The 15993-nt window shown below is 27.8% G+C and overlaps 1 protein-coding gene across 2 annotated transcripts in view; it reads right to left on the reverse strand.

Moving 5' to 3' along the window:
• LOC117171749 (disintegrin and metalloproteinase domain-containing protein 10) overlaps positions 1-15993 on the reverse strand; it is a 184946-nt gene that overhangs the window by 36045 nt on the left and 132908 nt on the right. For both annotated transcript variants that reach the window (XM_033359345.1, XM_033359344.1), the window contains exon 4: positions 7507-7628. In XM_033359345.1, coding sequence (XP_033215236.1) covers positions 7507-7628 — 122 coding nt within the window. The remainder of the gene's footprint in view (positions 1-7506; positions 7629-15993) is intronic.

The raw sequence follows: 15993 nt of genomic DNA on the forward strand, positions 1-15993 counted from the left end.
TACAAATTTTAATAATAAATGCCCTCAAGCTTTTAACTAATTCTAAACCTAAAAATATTTTCTTCACATTGTCATGCACTTGGGCACTCAGTTTGAAAATTAAAAAAGTGTTCTCATAATAAAAATTTAATTTCACAAAAGCACACATTTTAAACGTTGTTGCTTCAAAGTCCTAATTTTCAACTAAAAATATACTGTTCGTATTCCTATATGAAAAGTAATTTTATATTTTATATATAAAAACATCGAATATTATAAGAATTTTATAGGCTTATACCATGCCATTCAATGCTAATTTTGAAAACGAAAACGTTTCTAATACTGAAAACTGAATGTAAAACTAAATGTGTTATTGTTAATTGAGTTTCAGGTTTTTAAGACGTTTCTTAGATTCTTTTTGATCGGAAAATTCCACAGATTACTAATTTCACTCAAAATGTTAATTTTGAAATTTAAGAATTTTTAGTTTTTAATTTTAATCCCTTTAACGCCAACCACTTAACAAAGGAAGCAGCCGCGGCAGCCTGGACCTTTTTGGCGGCAGCAGGCCACGAGATTTAGACTCGACCCGCCACGGCAGCTAGGGCTGCCGCGCGGCAGTAGTTTGCCGACCACTGCCCTGGGGGATACAAATAGAGCAGTGGTCGGCAAGTTCTTGCCCAGGGCAGGGTTCCCTGCCATGGCAGCCCTACGACCTACTTTCAGGGCAGTAACTGCGAGCTTGGCCAGACCACCCCTTTCCTCAGGAGCCCTTTGTTAGAAAATGGAGAAAAAATGTGAGATTAAAAAATTCGTAATTTTGCAATCAGTGAGTTAAAAGTAATATATTTGGAATCTACGTATTGTTACGATTCCAAAGACATGTAATTTATCGATAAAGGTTGAAAATTTGAGAAGTATTTAGTATTACATTGACTGTAAAGCTGATGTTTCTTGATATTAAACTCCTTTAAATTTTTAACTTTTCTAGGCAAGTAATATATCATTAGAATCAGAAAAAATGGTAGATGCTGATGATGCTATTTTCAAATCGCTAGTTGAAAAATTAAAAGTTTTAAAATTTCCTTTATTTGACATGACTGTGGACAAACGACCCTTGCTGGAGTAAGCTCACTCACACTAAGGTACACGAATAGACCGAAAAGTAGTAGAAAAAATTAAGTTGGGTGGAGCCTGACCATACCTGAAAATTAAGCAAAAAGTTTGCCGACCACTGAAAAAGGGTAAAAGGGTACACTATCCGCTTAAAGGACGCCCTATTTACTAAAGTGGAGTTATGCCAAAAGAGTTTATTAGCACTTAATTTTCAGTTTTCTTTAAATTTATTTTTCAGCTAGCTTTAAATAATATAAATATAAAAAATATTTAGAAAGCCACGGTGGCGACATTCACTTATATTTAACAGAAAAAATGGCGTAAACAATTGTTATTATTTATGATAATATTCTCTTAGAATGAGGCCAAGAAGTTCCAAGTTTTTCTAAAACTTTCCACTTTGTGTCTAGTTTTAAATTAGATTAAGGTCGTGAATTAAAAAAAAAAATTTGTAATTGAAAAAAAATGAATTTAATTTAAAACATTTTTAATATATTTTATTTAATAGTTTAAATATGTTAAAACTACAAATTTAAGTAAGACTGTATAATTTATTTAGGTTAAGAGAAAGAACCATTTGAACAAATTACAAATTTGAATAATATTTTTTTATGCAATTGCTACAAACTTGCAGTTTTTTTTTGTTAACTTTGCTTTGTAAACAATCTTTTTATTTTTTGTGCATACATTTTTTTTCCGAAATAAAAAAGATATTTGAAATATTCTTCGAATTTTCTATACGGATCATATTAAATGTAAATTTTCCTTGAAGCAGTTACTAAAAGTCTTTCTGTTTAAATTAATACTAACATTGATATTAAAATGTATTATTTTTTCCTAACTAAAAAGTTTTAAAAAAGCTGATTTTTTCATAAAAACAATAATTAATTGTTTAAATAATTATGATCGTTAACTTGAATTAATTATTATCTAACTAAGTAAAAAATGGACAAAAATGTAAGAAAAACCCGCTAATACCTAGAATTGCTATAGAAGATGGTAGCTATGAACAATAATAATTTGTTTAAACGATTATGTTGGTTAAATTTCATTAATTATTAATCCGCTCTTAGTGAAAAGTGGTCAAAAAGTTTAATATTTTAGAAAAACCACAACTTTCTAGTAATATTTAAAGAAAATAATATTAAATTGTTTAAACAATTCTGTTTCTTAACTTGAATTAATTATAACCTCACTCTAATTAAAAAGTGGAAAATTTTAAAAAGTTCAATTTTCTAGCATTATTTTAAGAAAATATTGTTATAAATAACAAAAAGTTTAAACAATTATTTATGATAAATTAATAGTAGTTGGAGGAACAGAGTGGCCGTTTTAATTTAAGGAAAAAATTCTCGGTCATTTCCCGGCATTTTCTCGATTCGCAAACATTTTTCACGGTGAATAATATTTTAAAAAAAACGAACTCTAAAGCTTAAAATGTTTCCATTTAAAATAAAAAATAAACAGCAAATTAAAGCATTCAAAGTGAAGCTCTTGAATTTTAAACTTTTAAAATTGAAGTTTAAAAGTTTTCCAATTTAAAAAGATTGTACTCTAATGCTCAACAATTTACACGTATAAAATGAAAAATACTAACACGTTTCAATTGAACAATCTTAAATGGAATGCAGATGAACTACAAAATTTAGAATTTTCAACTTTGATAAATTAGAAAATTCAAAGATACAGATTAAGTTAAAAAATATAAAACCACGTTAAAATTTTCAATACTCTAAATTAGAAAATTTATCCATGGATCTTACAACTTTTAAAACTTATATTATTTCAAATAATTTTATGCTAGAAGCATTGAGAATTCAATCTTTTTTTAACTTCACAGTCCTTACATTAGAAGATGAATTATTTTCCTTATAAATAATTTAAGCAACCTTGAAAAGCTTTAAATTTTTATTTCAAAATCTTAAGAAATCTCGAAGTTGTTTCAGATTTTTTTTTTAAATAAAAATTATTTTTAAAATTTTTTCAGGACTTCTAAATATCTTTTAAAATGATTGAATTTTTCCAACACTTTTAAAGAAAATCCAGCAAATTTAACAAAAATTCCTTAAAATTTGGATTTATCAAAAACAATTGAACACTTATTACTTGTAAAAAAAATTTAAGTAATTTTAGAAGCTTTAAAAGAATTCAAATTAATTTAGAACTTCCAATTATTTCAAATAATTTAAACGAAGTGTGTTAACCGACAAAATTAGGCTATTCGCACCGAAATTTTGGTGCAAATATCCACAATCTAATTTAGAATTAAATGTAGATTTTAGCAGATTTCAAACAAAAAATGTAGAAACTTTTTAAGAATTTTGAAAGGCTTCAAAAAAATAATCAAATTTTCTTAATATTCATAGGAAAACTGAAGATGATTTTATCAGAATATTTAAAAAATTTTTTAAAGAATTCCAAACTTGTCGAATAAAAGAACTTGGAAGATTCAAAGTATTTTTTTTTAATTTCCAGGATTTTCCAAAAATTTGATTCAATTTTAAATATATTTAAAAGTTTTGAGAAAAATTTTTCACAATTCGTTTAAATTACTTGCAATTATTTCAGGTTTTAAATCATTTTTAATCTTTTCAAAACTTCTAAGTATATTTTAAAATTACTCAAATTTTGTCTAAAAAAGTTCAATTGTTATTTATACATCAAAATTTAACAATTTCACTTACAAATTGAACATTTTTTAAATAGAACAATTAAATTTTTAACGTTAAAAGGTTTAAAAACACTTCGAAATTTTAACGATTCAAAGCTTTTTATGTCCAACAATTCAGTTTAAAATTGTTTACTTTTAAATATTTTGTCACAAATTAATCGTCTTAAATGAACAATGAAATATTGATAAATATTAAATAATTATACTTTTTCTTAATTAAAAAATGTTGAATTAAATGGGTTAAAAAATGAATAATTTAGACTGAAACAATATTTTAAATTCAATAAAAGCATTTAGTCACGAATATATTATTATGAAGTTATTTTTAAGTTGAAAATAGTTTATAAAGTTTCAATCACACGTTTACATTTTTTTAATGACTAAGACTTTCGAATTAAAACAGTTACAATCTGGAAATTCTTAAATTTTGAACGGATTTAGAATTATTTTATCAAATAATTTATTGTTCAGTTTTTAATACTTAAAGTACAGATTCATTTTTTAAATTATTTATTGATATTTACAGCTGATAGAATAAAACTGTTTTTTAATCAAAAGTGTTTAACTTCAAATACTTTTAATTGTTTAAGTCTTTAAGACTACACTTTAAAATTCTTTAAATTAAAAATACACGCTTGATAATAAAAATATAAAATGGAAAATTTTTAAAGTCAAAGATTGTTAAATGACGCATTGTAAACTGAATGGTATTATAATTAAAAAAAGATATCAATTCAACTAATTATTTTTAAAACTGTTGAAATCGAACTTGGACAGATTTTTCTTCTGAACATTTGTAAAATTTCCGGTCAAGCAATAAATTCACTGTCATTTCCCGGTTTTTCCCAGTGTCAAAAAATCTTCGGTTTTTTCTATTTCCCGGTTAAGCGGTCACCCTGTAATAAATAATAGTACACGTATTAAAAACAATTTTTATTTTTAAAAAACGCAAAAAAAATGTATACAAATTCGTGAGAAAAAATTGGATCACCCTAATCAACATATTCCAGAAGCTACGATCCCGAAGAAACTGGAACACTCCTGCTCCTTCTATCCCAGAAGGTAAATAAGAGAGGGGAATTGACGCAAGAGACATCGTGCAAAACTGTTTCTTGGAGTTCGGTCTCTAGCGGCGGATGACCTTACACGGCAGACTGCAGAACTGGAGATTAATTTCACCTCTGGCTACTTTTTTAGAGCTACCAATCTTTGTAGAATGCTATGAGAAAGAGTCTTGATGGACCGGATGAAGTGATGCCAGAAGAAACAGCCTTCTGCATCCGGTTCGCAATGCATTGAGCCGGAGGCTGGTAAGTCGGGATATTGTCGAATTGGCGAAGAAATGAAGCTTTTATACCTCCAAGGCAGCCGATTATCAGAACCACAAGATGTACTTTGCAGCCTTGGTACAGGCTACTCAGCTCGAAAAGAAGTGATATTTCGCACGTTTTTCTTCCTCCTTCGCCGTGATATTACCATCGGCTGGTGCCGAGAATTCAATCACGTAAATTATCTTCGTCTTCAGATCTTGGAGGACAATGGCTTTGTATAACTGATACGTTGAGTTCCAAGAGTTGAATTACCAAGATGATGAATGGTATTACCACCTACGAGTTGAACATCCTGATCGTCTTGCGATGATGTAGTTTCTAGTCTTCATTTGTGTAGAATTTAGATGGACGCAGACACACTTATCCAGTCCAAAGCTCATGCCAATTGCTTTTAGAGTACCTATTTACCGCCACCACAAGGATGTTGAGGTCCTCTTTCGAGGAGGTAAAGAGTTTAAGGTCGTCCATGCATAAAAGGTGGCTGACCTTATATTCTCTTCTGTCCGGCGGGCCACATAGGTAACAAGAGCTTTTGCCACCGAGCACAATGGATAGAGGCACCAGAGAGATGCACAACAATATCGGACTCAGAGAGTCTCCTTGGAAAATTCCCCTCTTGTATGTGACACAGCTGGTAGACACTTGTTTTTTGTCAGATATTATGATCAATCTTACCCGCCACAAGAGCATAAGCTCTTTCATAGGTCTCACTATTCTTGGATGCACATTCAGGCATTCAAGGAACTTGATCAGTAGCTCATGGTTCGTGTTATCGAATGCTTTTCGGTATTCAATCCGAGCCACGGACAGACTGCGTCGATACCTGACCGAAACCTGGGTAATACGAGCTAGATGTTGGAGCGTAGAAGTGAAGTTCTTCTACCCCAAAGTTGTGGCTTTTATCTGGCCCTGGTGCTGAAAAATTCTTAGTTCTAGCGATAACTTTCTTCATTTAGCTGATAAGTACCTACATATACTTTTTCACAGAAGACTTGAATCTCTTCTCCACTAGGCGGATTTTCAACGACACATGACGTCTCATTGAAGAAGCGGAAAGATGAGTAGAAAAAGTGGTATTTTCCTGAATCCACTTTATTCGCCGTTCAAGGCGCTCTTTAACTGTTGAAAGAGCTTTCATTTTTTGCATCTAGTGCTGCTTAATGGTCAACAGTTTGCACTTGTTCAGCGTGTGATTTGCTTTCCGTAAGTTTCGAGCAAGTGCCCTAACTTTTATAGTGAACTTTTTATTTGATGTTATGAAACTAATGAACGCACTAAACATTTGATGCATGCATTATTATAATTATTATCATTTACGTGAGTGAATATATTTATTCTGGTCATTTTAAAATGTAATGTTCGCATTTATTTTGAAACACAACTAATTCTGTGAGCTTTTTATCAAGAATTTTTGTTTTGGGTCTCAATTAAAAATTTCTAATGTGTGAATGTATTCAATTTAAACTTGCTAATTTAAGTCGAATATTTCAATATAAAATTATTTAATTCTTAAAAATTGTAAGAAAAATTGTATAATTTCAAACATTTTGAATTTAAAACTACTGGGATTTGAACGTCTTAAGTTTCAAATTGCCAAAACGTTGAGACACTATTTGAAATGGTACCGTCTTAAACATTTTAATTTTAAAATTGTCTTTTGACATTTCAAAATTCAAATTCTTTGAAGATTAAGACTTTCACTCTAAAATTGTATAATTTTAAACGATTTAAATTTCGACCAAAATTCAAATTCAAATTTTTAAATTAAAATGCTTTTAATTTATAATTATTTAGACCCTATCTCGAATGGAACCATTACAAACGATTTAATTTGGGAATCGTCGTGAGATATTTCAATTCAAAATGGTTTAAAGATAGAATTAGAGCTTTCACTCTGAAATTGTACAGTTTAAACAGAATCATATTTTAAAATCAAACAATTTAATGCAGCTACATTTTCTAAATTCGCAATTAAAAATTATTCAAGTTTAAAAGTTTTTAATTTGAAATAATCAACCTATGCTGATTAATTCAATTATCTTATATCTGCAATTTAATTCAAAACTTAAACTCACTTTTTGTACTTATTATCAGGAGGAAAATTATGCTTTTATTCAACTAGGCGTGCATCTAATCATTTTATTATAAAAAAGGTATCCCTTCCAAAAAATTCAAGTAAATGATTGTTGATCAGCTTAAGAGACAAGCATGGGCCTTAAGGTATCATAAGGGTCTTAAAAATACTAAATACGAGAAAATAAAGTACTATAGGGACCAAATCTTGAAAATAGGGGACTTTCAAGACCACAGCTGAATATAGGATAGAATAGACAATAGGGTACATAGGGGCCGGTCTGTGGGGCCTGGAAAAATATAATATAATACATATTTATTATTTAAATGAGGTACCTTAGGAATTTCTCTACTTTCTTTCGTTTTCGCATTGGGCAGTGGAGTCTCTGGTTCACCAGAATTTTGAATTTTGTCCATCCACTGTATCACATCATCATTGATTCCACAACCTCCAGAATCTGTAACGAAAAGAGATTTTTATTTTTTCAAACCCTACAAAATTAATTTAAAAGTAAAAGCTATTGGTCGTTTTGCCTGACCGTTATTTATTTTACTTTCTGGTATAAAAACAACCGTAGAGCTGGGAGATCAATAAAAAAATGTAACCAAAATGTTGACTGTTCAAGCCAAAAAAAAACGAATTTTCTACCAAAAAAATTTAATTTTCAGCCCGAAAATAAGAATTTCTAAAAAAAAAAAGTTTCAACTAATGAGATTACTTTTTCACCAACAAGACAAACTTTCCACAAAATACTTGAATTTTTAAATAAGAATGATAATTTTTGAAGGCCAACCAGAATAGTTATATTTATAGTTTACAAAATTTATTTTCAACCAAACAGTAAATATTAATTAGCGACACAAAAAACAACAAATTTTCCATAAAATAGATGCATTTTTAAAAACAAAAAAAAAACCAAGTTTTCTAGCAATAATGAAATAGTAATATATCCAGTTGACACAGATAATTTACATATATATAAAATGAATGTTTAACAAAATAATTAAATTTTTAACCAAGTAAATGAATTTTCAATAAAAAATAATACATTTCTACCAAAAAATACGAATTTTAAACCAAACAGTGTAATTTTTAAATAAAAATGGAGAAGTTCAATTTTCAGTAAAAAAAATTAATTATTACTGCAAAAAAGAATTTTCAACATAATAGTTCAATCTTAAATCAAGGATGAAAAAGAATTCGCGACGAAAAATATAATAGTTGATATTTGAACCACAGCAAATTTTAATTCGTAAAATAAAAAAAGTTCAATTTTTAACCAAAAAAGGTTAAATTTGTACGATACACGGTGAATTTTAAAAATAAAGACGGATTTTCAACAAAAATGTAAAATTTCCTAACCAAGTAAGATTTTTCAGTCGATAAAAAATGTCATCCAAAATGTGGAATTTTCTTGCAAAAAAGAAACGATATTTCTACGAAAGAGTTGAATATTAAACAAAAAATGTATATTTTTTATCTAAAAAGTTGAATTTTTAACCAAATAAATGAATTTTCAATAAAAAAAGATAACATTTCTACCAAAAAAATACGAATTTTAAACCAAACAGCGGAATTTTTAAATAAAAATCGAACAGCTCAATTTTCAGTTAAAAAATTAATTTTCAAAGCAAAAAAGAATTTTCAACATAATAGTTCAATTTGAAATCAAGGACGAAGATGAATTCGCGACGAAAAATATAATAGTTGATATTTAACCACAGAAAATTTTAATTCGTAAAACAAAAAAAGTTCAATTTTTAATCAAAAAAGGTTACATTTCTACGATACACGGTGAATTTTAAAAACAAAGACGAATTTTCAACAAAAATGTAAAATTTCCTTAAAAAATGTGGAATTTTCTTGCAAAAAAAAACGATTTTTCTACGAAAAACTTGAATATTAAACAAAAAATGTATATTTTTCATCACAAAAGTTGAATTTTCAAACCAAGAAGACGAAATATTAACAAAAGAGTTGAATTTTTAACAAAAAGCATAACTTAAATAAAAGTGCCTATTTTTCGAGATATTTGAAAGTTTCAAGTTAAAAAAGTCACCCTGTATATAGAGGGTGATTTTTTTAACTTGAAACTTTCAAATACCTCGAAAAATAGGCACTCTATGAAAAAATGTTATGAATCAACAATTTCAAGTTTAAAAAATCACCCTGAATATAAATGTTTCTGCTCTAAGTTTGTTATATTAGTCCTTCTTGAAGGAAGGCGTGTAATTACCTACATCAAAAATTACATTCAAAAATACAATTTATAAAAATGTCAACATATGTGTGCGTAACCTTTTTTGTTTACCACTTCTCGAAAAGTAAAGGATCATGAAATTTTGAAGAATTGTAGCTTCGACTGACATCCAGATCTGATAGGATTTTGAGCTAGATCGGCCATTTAGAAGTAGTTTTTTTTTGCGTTTAAAAATTTTTTAAATGTCCCTTGTTTAATATAAAGAAAAACTTTTTTAATATTCTAAATACATTAATATAATGTATAGCACATTCGTTCGCATGTTTGCGACGAACCGATCGACCTATTGATGAACCTTTTATGATCCACCAATACCGATATTAAAAGTTTAAAAAAAAGGTGTATTCTGCTTATATGAAAAAAAGATTTTTCGTATTATGAAAACTACAGTATTGCATGTTTGTTCGCGCCTTCGAGACACTTCGAATGACCTATTGTCGAACATGCTATGACCTCTTATGATCTAGCAATACCGATGTAAAAATTTAAAAATATATGATTTATCTTCTTGATATAAAAATTTTTTTTTAATGCTGCGAATACAACAGTAATACATATGATATATTTGTTCGCGTCTTCGAGACGCATCGATTACCCAAATCAAGAACCTTTCACGACCTTCAACAACTTACAAATATCGTTTTAAAATTTTTGTAATAAAATTATTTTCATTCGTGAGAAAATTGTTTTTATATTGGGAATATAACAGTATTACATTTGATGTCATTGCTTGCGTCATCGAGACGCGTGGATTGACTTATTGACGAATATGAGGTTTTAATTTGAAATATAAAACTACCAAAAGTTAAAAAGTGGTTCATTTTGACAGTTTCTCTGACCAGTTTTAAATACGACTAGTAGCAACCCTGTTTATGTAAAATGAAAGACATCAAAATATCGCAGTTTCTCAAATGCATGGATAAGCACATATTTAGATAGACACGCTATCTATTCGTGCTTATACACGAGATGCGCCGCATTATGAATCTGCAACATTAGCATACCGCTCTAAATTTCATAGAAATTCGTAAATGTTGGTAGAGTCGGCACGACCAACTTTAATTAAATCTCTGGAATCAGTCAGGCTTGAAATATGAGTTCAAAGAATTGTTCTATTATTTTGTGCTTTCGACTGCAAGAAAATATTCAGTTAATGTTCCATGTAAAATTAATTATTTCTGTCATTTCATCTAATTGCGAGGTTCGTATTTTCCACGTGAAAAACTTCGCAGTTGGAGTTGTATGTACCAAAGGGAAGGAAAACTGAGATGGATAATGCGAAAGTTCTCTTCGGGAGGAAACAACTAGGGTAGTAGATTAAACTAATTATAAGAACTAAAGATCGAGACTCTAAAATCAAGCAGAATCAAAACTATTTCTTGAATCCTGCAATGGAACTTAAATAACTTATAATATTTCATTATTTTAAAAGCTTAACAAATCTGATGGGAATCGCTAAATTGTATCATTTCAGGCCTCGATCTCATTTCAGAGATAAAAAATAATGTAAATTTTACATTAAAACAAATACCCATGGCGGTTGGATCTCGGATAGGTGACCGTTCGAGATGATAGCTTAATCGTGTGCTTAAATTGCTGAACGTTCCAATGTACGAAGTTTTTTACTAATGACTTTGTAAAGCAGAAAAAATGTGAACATTTTTGTTCGTTCATATTAAAAAATCATTTATTATTAAAACAGAATTATAATGCATATATTAAATTTCAGTTGTAACAATAATTGTAGGTGAAAATAGAAATGGGGAAGTAGGCTTCTAGACATGAAGAATCCCAAAAACGACATACATGGAGTAAAAAACTAAAAAATATATTTTTTTAATATTTAAAAAAATAACTAGTATTATAAAATTTTTCAGGTTTAAACTGATGCGCAGTCTGAATTAAAAATTGTGTTTTCTGACCTAATATTTTTAAAGTAATAAAAATTAACTCCAATGTTTATTTGAAATGTTGTTCTTTATTTATCACAGGCCTTAATATCTTCCCCATTTCCCTCTTTTTCATTTTTTCAACTTAAATGCGTTCTGAATTAATAGAACGCAATAAGAAAATCTAACCCATTTTGGTTGAAAATTCTTTCTTTTCGGTTCAAAATACCACTATTAATTTTTTGGTAGAAAATTAATCTTTTATGTTAATAAATGTATTATTTAGTTGAAAAACAAATTACTTTGCTCAAAATTTATTAATTTTGTTGAAAATTCGCCTTTTTGGATACAAAATCAATTTTTTTACATAAATGGATTTTTTTAAATGTTTTAATTTCGTTTCATTTTAGCCCAAAATTAATTTTTGTTTACTGAACAATGAACTATTTTGTTAAAAATACAACCGATTGGTTGAAAATTAATAATATCCGTTTAGAAAATGAGCTACGTTTTCGTCTATTTTATTGGAAATTCGACGATTTGTTAGAAAATTTAACTATTTGGTTAGACATCTTTTCTCAATTTTAAATTGAAAGCGCTTTCAACTTTATAAAGTTTAATTGGAACAAAAAAGCTGTCCATTTTAAGATTTGCCTACAATTTCAGATTTTCAAAAATTTTAAATTAATTTAATTATAGATTAAAACTTGTAAATGAGACGATTTCGAAATAATAAGGGAATATTTTTCCATGGTTCTCCTTTATTTGATCGAATTCTGTTTACCCTCAACATAAAATTGTTCAATTTTTAATGTTTTAATTTTAAATAAATTTGTTTTGTAAATGTTTAATTTGACATTTTTATTTTTGAAGGCCTCCTCAACATAAAAATTAGCTTCTACTTTATAGTTGTATGATTAAAAAAGTTTTTTACTTCAAGATTCTTTAAGTGTGAATGCTTCGAGTTGAAAAAAATAATTAAATTTTCAACCAAAAAGATGAATTTTTCACCAAGATCTACAAAAAAGACGAATTTTATGAAAATAAGTTAAATTTTCCACCCGAAAATATAACTTTTAAACAAAAAAGTTAATTTTCTACCGAATAATTAATTTTTTTAATAAATAGTTTAATTTTTAACCAAAAACTCGAACTTTCTACCAAAAATAGTTGAATTTCCAACAAAATTTTTAAATTTATAATATGAAAATAGTTAATATTTCTATGATACAGTTGAATTTACAACAAAATTTCGAGAAAAGACAAATTCAAATTAAAAGCGCAAGTTATACAATGTTTTATTGAAGCATGAAAAACTGTCCGTTTTAAGATTAAATTTAAAAATTAAATGTATTAAAGGTTGAAAATTTATAAATAAGACAAATTTTAATTTCAATCGTTCAATATTGTACAATAAAAATTTAAAGTCTTAGTAGAGGCACACTTTTCTATTTTTCTTCTTGAATTTGTCGAATTTCTGGATTGTCCCAAACGTAGAATTTTTGAATGCAAAAAACCTTTATTTGAAGTGAATTTTCTTTAAAAATCTTTAATTTGACATTTTTCTTTTTGAAGGCCTCGAAATTGAAATTGATCGATAGCTTCTTCTGAATAATCGTATAATCGAAAGCTTCGAATTTGACTTTATTTGAAATTTAAAGGCTACTTCTTTGAAATTTTACAATTTAATAATGATTTATCTTGAAATACCATCTCATTTTGAAGATGAGAACATACAAAATATGCAACTTTAAAGGCTTTCAATTTGAAATTGTACAATATTAAAAGTTTGATTTTGAATTGGTTCGATTTTGAATGTTGAATTTTCGAACAATTTTAAACGCTTCTAAGAACTGTTCTGCATAAGATTCATTTTTAAATTGAATATTCTTTCTTAAATTCTTCAAATTATAAATTGTTTAGTGCAGAAGGCTTGAATTTAAAAATTTAAATTACCCGGAAAAATGTTTATAAACCGGAAATTTTTAAACAAGTCTTAAGTAGGCAACGTGAATATTTTTGTTGTCTCCAAATCTCGAGTAATAACTATTGCAATCGTCGAGAGAGCATTGTATGGAGAAGCAAAATATCATTTTTAAATACTCCTATCGATTCCTTTGGTCTGGTGTATCAATTTGGCAAGGTTTAAGAAGCTTTGAAGTTTCTTTGAAAAGCTGAGAGCTCTCGTAAGATCGACAGAGAAGATTACTTAAAATAGGATTTTATGAGGCGAGACGAAAGAACCTATCAAAGAGCTAAGAGTATCATAGTATCGATCGAAATGGTGTTAACTCACAAAATGAATTTCACAAAAAAAAAAAAACAATTTCATTTGAGAATCTTCTTAAGGCAATTGAACGCATTGTCAGCAAATCTAAGTACTTGCAAATTCTAAGGTTTAAAACAATTTTTTAAAGAATAATACGATTATTAAACTATCAGACTTTACATCCCAAAATTCTAGCTCTCAAAATAGGAGAATGGGTGATTTTTCACGAAAATAGGGATTATATTATTTGAAACAAGATTAATATAGATATCATACTGAGTTCGATATAAAACGTTTTAAAGTCCTAAGATTTCAAGACAGCCCTAGAAATCGACTTTCCAAGCCAAAAAGACAAATTTTGTCGAGGAAAGTTGAATTTTCAATAAAGAAGTTTAATTTTTTTCCAAAAAATACGATTAGAAAGAAGGTGACTTTCCAGATAAAAATATGAGTTTTCATTCAATAAATTAAATTTTTAGCTTAAAGGTGAATTTTCCGGCAAGAAGATTAATGCTGAACCAAAAACAAAGAATTAAGAGAAAAACATAAATTTTCAACAAAATTGTTTCACTTTAAAGCCAAAAAGACGAATTAACGTATATATAAGGGTTGAATTTTCAACCTGAAAATGTGATTTATCAACATAAATTTAATTTTGAAGCAAAAAAGTTAATTATTAAACAAATAGTTAAATTTTCAAATAAAAAGTTTCATTTTTATAAAAATGGATGAATGTCCTTACAAAATAGTTGAATTTTCTACCAAAAATATAACTTTTCAGCCCAATAGTTTATTTTTCTACAAAACAATTGAATTGAAATAGGGTCATTTTCAACTAAAATGATAAATCGTTAAAGAAAATATTAGTTAAATCCACTATTAAAACTGATTTATTTTCAATCGAACACGTTCATTTTTAACCAAAAGATTCAATTTTCAACCAAGAAGATTGACTTTCTAAGAAAAAATACAAATTTTCAACAAAATACATAAATTTTTAACCTAATAGTTGAATTTTCAACTAAATAAGATCAGTTCAAAATATCAATCGTTAAAAAAAATGAAAGTTACATTTTCATATAAGAAAATTATTCTTCACATTATAAAAAAGGAATGTTCCGCAAAATAGTTACATTTCTAACCAAATACATGAATTTTAAACTAAAATGATGCACTTAAAAAAATGTCAACCAAATAGTGGAACTTTCATTCAAAAAGATGATTTTTTAATCGAAAAGATTAATTTTCCACCAAAAGGGTTACATTTTTAACAAAATGCATGAATTTTCTAACAAACAGTTGAATGTTCAACTAAAAAAATATCCATTTTCGTCTAAAGTGTTCATTTAAAAAAATTAATTTTCTACCAAAAATAAAATGAATTTTCAAGCAAAGAGATAAATCTGTAAGCAAAAAAAAGAACTTTTAGCGAAGTAGTTCAACATTGAAGAAATTAGTTTTTTACCAAAAAAGATTACTTTTTACCAAAATAGTTGCATTTTTAGCAAAAAATTAAATCTTTAGACAAATAGTAGAATTTTAACCAAACAAGATGAATTCCGAACCAAAAACATAATAGTATATTTATTTATTTAACAAAAATAATTTCTTAAGTTTATGAATGAGTATTATTTTTAATATCACAAAGTCAAAAATGTTTATCCTAATGTGAAGAAGATATTCTCTGATTTTCAATTATTTTTTGTTGTTTTCTTCGTGAAATTTGTTAGTTGAAGATTTTTCTTCTTTTTGAAACCAATTTTCATGAGGGGGAAATGGTTATGGTTGTTAGTCCAATATTATAGAGAATGTATTACTACAATATAAACATGCCTTCTGAATTTCTTATCATGACAATTCAATCAATATGTTCTGTTCCAATGAACAATTTTTTAAATCACAGTAGTGTTATTTACAAATTTAGAAAAAAAGTCTCCTTCATACGAACAATGTAATCTTTTTTTTAAGTCTCAGAGATGCTATTGATAATTAAGAATGGCCATCAAAAGTTCACCAATAGGTCAATCCACGCGTCTCGAAGACGCAAAAAATTACGTCGAATGCCGTACTATTATATTCTCAATATTAAGAAACTTTTATAAGAAAGGTAAATAATTTCGCTAAAAAATGTAAAAAACGATACTGGTAGGTTATGATAGTTCATGAAAGGTTCTTCAATTCAGCAATTGATGTTTCTGGAAGACGCGAATAAATAGATCATATACATTACTATTGTAACAAATTTTCAACAGATCAGCAAGATAAACAATATATTTTTTAAATTTGGATATCAGTATTGCTAGATACGAGGGTAGTTCAATAAGTCCTTAGAATGAGCAACAGATGGCGCGCGAATCGCTCCAAATCATCTGTTTTCAGTCAGCACCACTCCCGACTAGATATA

This window comes from Belonocnema kinseyi, chromosome 4 (assembly GCF_010883055.1).
Source record: "Belonocnema kinseyi isolate 2016_QV_RU_SX_M_011 chromosome 4, B_treatae_v1, whole genome shotgun sequence".
Classification (NCBI taxonomy): Eukaryota; Metazoa; Arthropoda; class Insecta; order Hymenoptera; family Cynipidae; genus Belonocnema; species Belonocnema kinseyi.